This window comes from Adiantum capillus-veneris, chromosome 23, assembly GCF_014529385.1.
Source record: "Adiantum capillus-veneris isolate H3 chromosome 23, ASM1452938v2, whole genome shotgun sequence".
In the NCBI taxonomy this organism is placed as follows: domain Eukaryota; kingdom Viridiplantae; phylum Streptophyta; class Polypodiopsida; order Polypodiales; family Pteridaceae; genus Adiantum; species Adiantum capillus-veneris.
In genome coordinates this window covers 54,350,740-54,362,075 of record NC_140953.1, presented here as the reverse complement: position 1 = coordinate 54,362,075, position 11,336 = coordinate 54,350,740, and the positions used below count along the sequence as shown (strand labels likewise).

Genomic DNA, 11,336 nt, shown 5'->3' with positions numbered 1-11,336 from the left:
AAATTGAAGTTTGCGGAAAGGAAAAAATCACAGAATGCTACACACCTGCTCTAGAGCTAGTTTGGGTACCAAAGAAAGAACGATTTGTTCCACCTAGCTCAGGAACAGGGAAATCAAATGAAGCTTCTTGCTCTTTGTGTAGTTCCTATACAGAAATAGAAGCTTCGACACAACCTCCACCTACCATTGTACATAACCATACAAGCAAGAAAGAGTTTGCACCTCCTGTTGTAAGTTCACCACCTACAACAATGTTGCAAATAAAATCATGGGAGAGTACCTTACCACCCTTGCAACTAGATGAAACACATAGGGCAGTCGAAAACTATTGGTTAAAGCCTTCACCTATAACAACTTGGAACAATTGGTTTCAAAGGGTGACGACATCATTCCAAAAGGTATGATCTACCCAAGGAAGGGGGGAGTGTTTGTTGACATCCATCATTCACTTGCTTCCCTCTCAACCTTCCTCCCTGACCTCTTAATCTCCAATCTTAGGGAATGTATATATAAAGTCTTATACTCACAAAAACAAGATAAAAAAGTAAAAGAGCAAGAGCCATAACACAAAATCATAAAAACACATTATGCACAAGAACACGACCCTTGTAATATTTGCACTCTGACCATCATCTATTTGCGTGTACATATATGGCTAGTACGCTAGAGTCATCCACTCCTGCCTTGGGTGAGAGGTACCCTCGTTACTTTTGCCAAATGTTTCACATGGTCTTTCCGGTGCTTGCCTGTGAATGGGATTTGGTAGGTACGCTAGCATGTGAGAGGAATTTCGAGGAGTTAGAATGGCTGATATGTCTCTTGACCACAACTGATGCATACTTAGTAGAGAGTGTATCTCCCATTGCACAAGCCTATCCTTTTGACCAAGATGACTATAGGCGTCTAGTGACCTTCTTAGTAAACATTGGTGCCTCTGATGATGAAGAAGATTTATATGATTATACGGATGGCACATATGGTCTCACGGATGATGAATTTGTTTTTCTCGACGACGAGGACAGGGGTTTAGCCTTAGGATTTTCCCCCAATCTCTACAATATCCTATTCCCTTGACTATCTAGGGGGAGTGCAAATAATTAGGTTAGGGTTCCTTATGTTTTTTAATTGTGTTCAATAAGTGTTGGTACCTTTTCCCACTGATGTGCCTCCTAGAAGTATTCTTTGTGTTTCATCGTGTGTACAGGAACATGTTGCTGTGGTTAGGATTTGGACCTTCATGTTTATCTAATCCACTTTTCAAATCAAGCGCGATCATCAACACAAAAAGGTGTTTCTTGTCCATTAGCATTGTCCCTTATCTTTTTTGCATCCATGTTTGTCTGCTGTAATTGTGATTGGTAGCATAATATTCAGTGTATTTGCTCAGTATCAAACATTAAATTCCATGTAAATTTTTGTCATAATCACTTGTTTAGGTTTAAAAATCAAGCAGTCCGACTAAGCTAGTTTGACCAAGCTAGGTGCTAGAGATCTTCTCTTAATACCATAGGGAATGCCTTCCTAATTATCAATGGTTACTTAGGTTCTTAATCTGATTTAGGCAGCATTGTGTGAAATGTACTAGGGCTTTCTAGTGGACTTAGTCCCTATTGACTTTTAGCTTAAGTATTATAAAGGGAGTTTACTAGAGTGATGAGCCTGGGGAGGTGTAACAGTGTTATATGACCCCCCAAAGTTACAAAATTAAAATGCTGAAAACGAATAAAAAATAAAATAAAAAATCAAAGTGCCACAATGTAAAATCTTAAGCTGGAAGAGAAATCTTAGCTTGATTGGGTACTTCACTCACATGTATCGCCTATGGTACTAGAGCCCTAGAGGTTCCCAGTGTGGGCGCTTTTCCTTGAAAAGCAAAAAACCCCAAGGCATACAAAATAAGCACACACGTCAAAATTGAATCACTGTGAAAAGACTTTGGGGGGTCAAAGAAAAGGTAATTAGTCAGGTAATGATTTCATGAGAAATTCCTTTTATCGTTGCTTAACTACAAGGTCTTCTAGGTATAGCCTCTAGTCAGCCCTCAAACATGAAATACTTGGCTCTCGCGATTAAACAACTTAATTGACCAGAAAAAATTAAGAAGCTTACCCATGGTATTAATAGTCGATCTTTAGTGCCTTTCGACCGTTGAATTAGCGACCCCGAACTTGTTTAGTTTTTTACCTTCCCAACTGTTTATGCGTTTGATTATATTGCAATTTAATGTTTATTGCTGACAAATGGTTTAGAATTATGCTACCAATCAATTTGTCTGCCTAAAACTGCATATGCCTTTTAATTATATATGAGAATGCAATTACTATGCCAATGTTGTTTGATTTTGCAGTGATTGAAGAAGGCTAAGGACATTCATCTCAAATGCTCTTCCACCTCGACGAACGAGCTTCAACTCAATAGCTTCCGAGGACGGAATCTACATCAGGAAGGGGGACATGTTAACCCTCACACACATTCCTATCACCTAAGACAAAGGCCGTATTATTTATTTGGTAGAGTCAGGTACCGGGCTTGTCAGTCCAATAGGAAAAGGGAAAGAGTGATCGCCGATGAGAGGCGCACTCTAACTGGAACATTCAAGGGATTAGTTGCCTAAGCATGGGCGCCCAAGTGTGAATGGGGCAAGCTCATATAAAAGTCAACTAAACCTAAACTTCACTCATTCTCTCATTTGTACAATAGAAGAATGCTCTTGCTCCATCTCCATCTTCTTCTTCTTCATCTCCTTGTGTGTGTGTATGTGAGAGAGAGAGAGAGAGAGAGAGAGAGAGAGAGAGAGAGAGAGAGAGAGAGAGAGAGAGAGAGAGCGATCGAGCATTGTGGCGGCATGGCGGCAGTGAAGCGGTTGAGCACGGCGCAACGACGTCTCCTTCTTCTTCGAGACGAGGAATCCTCCACGACAGCAAGCGTAGAGCGGAGAGTGACACACCATCGCCATCTTTGAGCTTACTAGTTTAGGCTTGTGTTGTGCTTGGAGCCATTTGTGGTTCGTACACAGTGTATCGGCAAGTTCCTTGCATTGACACGTGCGACAGACGCGCACAATTAGAGAGAAAATATAGTTAGGGGTGGTTCCCATGGCCACCTAGCCTACACCCCGACATATGATGCCTTGGGTCCTGAAACCACAGAAGCTCATGCCATAGGAGATCCACGAGTGACAATATCAAGGTGAAGATAATGCAATTTACAACTTGACTTGGAGAAACATATGTCATGTTCCATGAAGGTACATAGGAAACTATACAGAAGGTTTGTAGATGACAAATAATGATATTTCTACACACATGCCTTGTAAAAATCACATAGTCTTTATCTAGTGGTGGTAAATTTTATTATTCCCTCCATTTTTTTTTCACATGCAACAAAGAATAATAAACTCTGGAGTCCTTAGACATGGTCACGATGATAATAATCACAAAACACAAACACAAATATCAATATGTGTTGGAATTAGGGTTGCAGGAAAACACACACAGCTTGGAGAAGACGAGGAAGCTCAAGGCACACAATAGAGAGTGTATTACTTAGTGAGCAATGGAAAGATAGATAGCCCTAGAGTGAAGTTTGTATATACAATGCACAGGGGAAAAAACCTTCTAAAGAGGAAAAAAATACCCCGGCGGTCCTAGTGTGTTCACACACATCACTACCACATGTATATGGTAACAAATTCCCCACACACAGCTTGGAGAAGACGAAGGAAGTTCAAGGCACACAACAGAGAGCATATTACTTAGTGTGCAATGGAAAGATAGATAGTCCTAGAGTGATGGGCGTGTATACAATGCACGGGGAAAAAAACCTCCTAAAGACGGAAAAAATGCCCTGGCGGTATAAAAAAGCTCGACGGGCTTATCGATTAAGGTGGTTTCCATAGGTTAAAAAGAAGGTTACATTAAAATTTAATGTGATTACGTGTTTTTGAGGTGTGATCACTAATCGTTATTAACATGTTCGCGTGTTTGTGATCATGATAATGAAATCCCTGATTGCAAGTTTGAGAGTATGAGTACCACTACTAGAGTGCTCAACTTTTGCTCACATCCGAACTTGCTAACCTCACATTTTCAACCATGACCGAGCCCTACTTTCCTCTCCCACAGTGTGGGGCTTGGGCTCTCCATTTTGATTCTCATCACCATGATCCTTGCACACATAGTACGCTACATCACATGTATTGGATTTTTTTTTTCTTTTTTGTGAAAGAGAGCATAAACTTTGAAATCACAAGCACAAAAAAGTAAATTAGGGCCAGCAAGTAAATTCGGGAATCTCTGTCTTTGATGTTCATTAATGGCCTTGTTTACTTCGAAGGACAATTAATGCGCGAATGAGAATGCGACATCTGCAGCGGCGTGAAGGAGAACAATGGAGAACCTCTATCCACAATCCCCTCCTGCGGTGAATACACATGACAATACCCAAGGAGCCCTAGAGGCCTTAGTAGATGCTCTTCTTCGCACGCCGGATCTATCTTTGCAGGTTTCTCGTGCCCTTGAGCAGGCACTTCAGCGACGTCCTGATGCTGAGAAAGTTGATCTTCTGCAGCGCTCCGTGCTTCTTGGTACTCATCTGCAGAATGCTGCCAATAGACTCTGGCGCCAGCATGACACATCCTGCAATTCTGCAAATTGGCCCCTCACTTACGATCTTACCATCAAGGTAATGCATCTCTCATGCAGAGTTCTTGATTGTGCAACGAATTAGAATGATAGAATTGGTGTTTCCATGCTATTTTGGAGTCGATGATAGTTTTTGATTGGTTACATGCCCTGCAATCTCGTTCACGTGGTGCTCAGCATGTCTCTTTCAAGCCCGTTCACAGTGGCATTCTATGGATTATTGTATCAGGCAATGGCAATGCATCGGCGCCATTCATACGCCCCTCTTGCTCAGGTTTTGGAGTGCGTCAGGAATCCTTTTGGTAGATGTTTGCCATCATAGATGAGACACTATCCCTAGTAGTATTTTTTACAATGTGTATAAGGATTTGGAGATTTGCAGAGAAATTGACTCGTTGCATGCCTGTACAGAATTTCGGACTTTGAAGCATGTGTCTTTATGGTTGAGTTAGGCTGTACGTTTTAAGGGAAATGGAGGATGTGCAGCCTTTGGGTAAATTTTATTGAAAATTTAGAAGAAGTTATTGGTTAATTAGAGGCTTAGATTTTGTTTTTGTAGTAGCTGGCTCTTGAGGTATATGTTCTAGTAGTATGAACAAACATGCAGACCTCAATTGTGACCTTTTGCATGAGATGTAACCAGTTGATGGTATGCCCCCATCAACGACCTTTTTGTTGTATGAACAGTATGCGGTCCACCATTGAAGCGCATTCCCTTTCAAGAAAGTGGCAGCCTTGCGTATCTTTGAAGATTCCATGAAGTTTCCTTCAGCATAAGCTGCATCAAACTGTTGTATGAAGGTCAAAGCCTTCAATTGATCTTTAGTTCCTCTGAAAGTTTCAAACTTCACTCCCTGGCCACCTTCCTTGTAATCCTTTGGCTGACTCAAAGGAGCCACATTATCATAAACAGGTGCCTGCAAAAGTGGTGCTCCATGATTGCCCATTCCAACACTCGCATCACCTGTTTTACCTACGTATGGCTGCGAAAAACCAGCCATACCAAATTGTGTTCCAGGCACTCTAAATTGACCATAGGCACCCTGAAATCCTGGTTGGACACCCATGCTCGCGTACATAGGGTTACCCATGCCTGTTTGCATTGTCCCCAACACATTTCTTGGCATATAACTTGTGGAAGGTCCAGCCATAGCTTGAAACACTGAACCACCTCCAAAATAACCAAGATAAGTAATAGGTAATGGAAGGGTCTGACGCATAGCCTGGTCATTACTCCCTTGACCATTCACAAACGGTCCCTGTACAGCTAAAGCAAGTTGCTTTGGATCATTGGACACTGCTGGTTGCTCAGCCACATGGGCTTTCCCTCGAGCGTCATGAGTCCTCTGCATATTGGAAATCTCCTTTTCTTGCAACGGCTCAGTCATGCCCTGTATAGGAGGCTGAAAACCCTGTGTCGGAGCCTGAAATTCCTGTGTAGGAGCCTATAAGAACTCCTGCATCCTTGGGCTGCTAGCCAACTGCTGAAACATGTCAATGCAGCAACGCAGTTGAGCTCTAAACAACCAGTCCTCTTCTTGAAGAGTTGAACGAACTTTCTTTGTGGCATGTGAGGAAGATCCCTCTTCAGGTACTTGGTTTCTCTTCTCTGCCATAACGCCAAGCTCTGTGTTGCTTTCACCCACAACAATCCACGTTGCACTTTTTGAAGAAAAAGTGACTATCCTGGCGATGGAACCATATAACCAGCCTGTACAACGTAGAGGGCGGTACTATTTCAATTACCTATTAACTTTTCACAGAGCACTGTGAAGAAAAGAGAATACAGTTGTGTCCAGCGACTAGAATGTCACTGCGTACACGAGACCGACACTCTATAGGCCCCAAAAGTTGGCACGCCTTTCGGTATTTCTTTATTCAATTAACAATTTACGATCCGTACACTTAGAACAAACTCTCACATAGCTGTCCAAACTTGGCGAGGGCTGAAAACGTAGGTTTCTGACCTGATTTTGGCAGCACAATGCGCAAAAACCCGTGTGGGTTAAAACCCCATGTCTAGGATGGATTCCCTCGCAATTTGGGAGCTTTTTGGTGAGCTATAACATAATTTCAGCGTGCTGTAATTCTCTGTTTTTCTACTGTTAGGTGCCCAAAACCGTGTACATGCATCCCAAGGCTCTCACGGACCTCCCTTGTTGTTCCCTTGCAGTTTAGGTGTGAAACCCTAAACTTGCAGAAAAACACAACAGGCTGTAATTCTCTGTTTCGGATCGTTTTAGCGGAACGAACACGCCTGCGCACGTCCCAAGGGCTCCTGCATGCAATGGGACAGTTCCCCAGTGAATTGGATGAGTTTTCACGTGAGAAAACTCTCCAAACTCGCAATCTTCCACGATGGAACTGTGCGCACCTTAGGGGGATTAGCAATTAGCTAATCCGGTTCCTGTTCAAAAGGCTCTTGCCTTGGAAAACACACATAAACCCCCATAATTGTACATATTCATCTGAGTAGCCCAACTAGTGGGGCATGACCATATGTGCCAAACGGGAGAGAAAGATGCACGAGAGCAAATCATCGCACTACATGAGACAGAGGAGAAGGCGAGCTTTCCATTAAAGCTGTCAACCTGCACCCACTACTCACACACACACACACTGTAGGTCACTTAATGAACCAAAAATCAGCCTCAGCCTCAAAATGGGCGCCCCCTCTTGCTGAGGTGTCCTGCAGATGACTCTCCTTCTGCAAGTGTCCAGTTTGCCCTTTTGAGTTAATTCCCTAGTTCCCACTCACTTATAAAGTTGTAAGTGACTTTTCGAGTGGCCCAGACTTCATTTGGCGCACACAGGCTTCTATACTCATCAGAATTCAGTGCTAACTGGCCCGACCAGTCCGAGACTGACCAACCTAGACTCTCGATGTGAGAAACCTGTTCGGTCGCAGCCGTTTCACATTGGCCATGCAATGTCCACTTGCACCTTTTCAAGGGTTTTGGAAAAACAAGTAAAAATAAAATAAAGAAAAATATGTAATATATATTTAGAGAAGGCAACAGGAAAAATACACCTCCTGGTGACACCGGTAGATCACACGGACCACCACCGGATTATGTCCTGTCAGTAGGTAGGTAATCCAAGATAAGGGGAAAGACAGACTCAACAGTCTACGCTGTGAAGGGCCTCTGAGAAGAGGTGTGGTCAGACCAAGCTGTCTGCACCGTAATCATCTTGTATGCAGTAGGGAAGTTAGATTGAGCAGTGTGCGCTGTGATGATCCTCTCAGAAGAGGAAAAGCTAGACCAATCTGTTTGCACCCTCATTCCTGTATCTCCTGCCTCAAATCCTCTGGTGTCAACCAAAACAAAATCCATGCCAACAATGCCACCAAACTGCAACTCAATGTGGCTCTCAATGTGAATGAGCTTGTAAGGTGCAGCGGAAGTGAATGTTGAACTTTGCTCAAAATGAGTGCTCCCAAGTGTGCTCAAGGGTTCCTTTTACTTATGGAAGGGAGAGCCTTCCGTTCCTTTAGTGAGAGAGTGCAATGGACACAAACGAAGTAATGAACACTGTGAATGAAGGTACTGAGATTGAGAGATAGAGAGAGAAGAGAAAACGACACCGGGAAGTTGTCAAACCCTCCTCCAAAGGCCCCACTCTCTAGGGCGAGAGCGGTCTACTTATGATTGCACAATTTGGTACAAGATGCTGATGCAAATCTAAGTGATGCTATGTCGAGGCTGACGGTGGTGCCAATGATGACGAGACTAGGGCTGAAAACTGAATGGTTGGGAATGCTTGCGAATCTGCAACTATCGACGATGACGGGGCTGATGTGCTACTGTTCATGCTACTTGAAACGCTGATGTCATGCTGCTGATGTCATGTTGTCTAAAACGCTGATGTCATGCTGTCTAAAAATGCTGAATCTGCAAGGCTTCAATCGCTGAATCTGCATGTGCAAAAACGCTGTTCTGCTGCCTTGTAAAACGCTGCCAATGCTGTCCTTCTAACGCTGAATGCTGATAGCAAAAATGTTGGCCTGCACTGGTTGGAAACGCCACTTCTGCAGCGTGTAAAACGCTGGTCAGAGATGCCTTTGAAAACGCTGATGGCTGGCTATAAACGCTGGCTGTTGGTGTTTCAAAATGCCAGCATGCATGAGGGGAAAACACTAATCTGAGGGCTGAAGTCGCCAAGTCTCCAAGGGGATGAAAACGCTGGCTATGAGGGTTCTTGCTTGAGAAGTTGCCTGTTGAGCGATGCTCCTGTTGCCTCTTCTGCCAGAACTGCTAGCACTAGGTTTGCTTATATATTTCTAAGTCATTTTGCCCTACCCAGTTCCCAACAAAAGTCACTTAAAAATAATAAGTGAAAAATGTCAAAAATAGGGAATATAGGTTTAATGCATTGGAAAATGCTCCTGATGGATTTTGATGGATTATAATGGTAATGCTGCTGATCGTGTTGTGTGCAACCAGAGGATATGCATTAGTGCCTGGACATGCACGGTCTGCGAACAGACTCACAAAAGTGCCAGATCACTTCCTATGCTAGACTGACTTGAGTGAACTAAACCCTGGTCATGCTGTAGCTTGTCCACGGACACATAGGGTTGGATGTGTCACGTGACATTCCCTCCTTTTCAAAGTGAGGTACTGGTACCGAACTGGATGGTGTCGAAGGAGATCGCCATTAGCATCTGGAATCCTAGAAAGGACTCTTTGCCGGCCCACTCTGATGTGTGGGTCATACGATACTTGAACTTCATAAAAGTTAGCAACGCTGGCTTCTTTGGGATCCGCCGAAAGCGACAGAAAGTCATCTGTGGCTCCTTTAATGCTTCACCTTCGTCTTTAGTCATGCGTCTACCTTCTTCAAGAATCTCCGAGGCTGAAAATTCCTAAAACCACTTCCAACACGTTTTCCAACACGAAAACATGAATATACCCAATTCCATGTAAAGTGACTGGAAAAATTCTAGTCTTCTTAAAAGACTGTGCATGCAATGTAGATGAACAAAGTAACGGAGTGCCACTCCATTCACCAAACACATGCAAACAATGGGGTCGAATCTTGTCTTTCTGATCTAAATCAATCAATTGTATCAAATCACAATGCAAATGCCGATGCTTGATGCTCAATCCTTCTTGTGCTCTTTCGGATACTATGTCATGCCAAGGAAGAGATATGGAATGTGACTTCCTTGAATGCATACTCTTCAGCTTTTCATGAGAAATCCGCATACATCCGTGCTCATTCATGAGTGAATCGTGCTCAACGTACAATATGGCATGCCTATGAAAAGGGATCACATAAAGACACTGACTAAAATACACGCAACTATCACGAATGAAACACTCGAACAATGCGTGCTGACTAATCATTCGAACACATAGTACTTCCTGTGGGGGTTCTTTGGAACTAGGCCCGAGAGCCAATATCAGTTCTTCCTGTTTGACTGAATCTTCCTGTGGGGGTTCTGTGGTCCTCGACTCGAGAGCCAAGATCGGTTCTTCGTGATTGATCGAATCTGCAATGAGGTTAGCTTCACTTGAAAAAGTATCAACTAACACATCATCCTTGTGAACAACCACATTATCTTCATTTAAATCATACTGCTCGTGAGAAATCACATTGTGATCATCATGCAAATCATCATGCTTGTCGTTGTCATCCAAATCATCATGCTTGTCATTGTCATACAAATCATCATGCTTATCATTATCAGGCAATTCATCATGCGTATCATGATGCATTGGAGAAGAAGAGACTGAGAGAGTCTCCTTTTCCCGTATCTCTTGCATCTGTGCCTGCACTTGAGAAAAGAGTCGCAACATCTCTTTCATGTGACGGTCGTTCATGGCTTGTCTTGTTTTGTTCTCGCGATCAAATGCTGCTTGTCTTTCTTTGTTCTCGTGATCAAATTCTTCTTCTCTTTCTTTGCTCTCGTGCTCGTGCTCACGCTCTATGATTGGCATTCTTTCTTCGTATTCATGATCTATGGCTGCCCTTTTTTCTTCTCGTTCTAACTTCCTTTTATATAAACAACTGCTTCAACTCCTCCATAGGAGTTAGTGCAATCCTTGGTGTAGTTGGGGAAGGGGGAGGGTCGGAAAAACCTCCTGGTGGGGAAAATTCTTCTTCGCCTCTCTCATGCTCATCACCTACAAGCGAAGTATCCATTCCGCTGCGAGTGATGACCATCCACTGAAGTCGTGGGTTCTTGTGGTCTTGGGTTCCTCAATTCACGAGTAACTTGGGTTCTTGTGGGTCTTGGTTCTTGGGGTTCTTGAGGTTCTTCTTTCGCTTGCAATCTGTGTTAGAGAAGGATCTTCTCGTCACCCAAGTTCTACTCTTTTCCGCGGGCGCACCCCTTGGCGGCCTTGCGCTCACACCAAGGTTGCTTTTTTCCACCTCACGTCGATTGGCCGGCTGCTAAGTGCACGGTCCGCTCGCAATGAGTGAAAAGAGGCACTAGGGGAGGTTGGACAAGCCCTTCTTTCTTGGGTTTCCTGTCACTCTTCAAAAACACGATTAGGAATTGACACGCCCAAGTGGACTTGGGTTACGTGCGACCTCAACGCCATGTCATCAATTTTTGCGTGTGTGCGGGTCTTGCTTTATTTTAATCCCTTTATATCACTGGGGCCCCATCGGACGGGGTCCCCATAAGTTGGTAGGACTTCTTCTTCTGTTACTTGTTCTTTTTAGGGTTTAGGCCCCTCG

At 43.5% G+C, this 11,336-nt stretch overlaps 1 protein-coding gene across 2 annotated transcripts in view; it reads left to right on the top strand.

Moving 5' to 3' along the window:
* Positions 1-4,273: 4,273 nt before the first annotated feature.
* LOC147427798 (F-box protein SKIP17-like) overlaps positions 4,274-11,336 on the top strand; it is a 50,397-nt gene continuing 43,334 nt past the window's right edge. Inside the window, exon 1 of one of the 2 annotated variants that reach the window (XM_086497101.1) lies at positions 4,274-4,683. In XM_086497101.1, coding sequence (XP_086353227.1) covers positions 4,390-4,683 — 294 coding nt within the window. In that variant the 5' untranslated portion in view covers positions 4,274-4,389. The remainder of the gene's footprint in view (positions 4,684-11,336) is intronic. The other variant, XM_086497100.1, reaches the window with a different exon arrangement.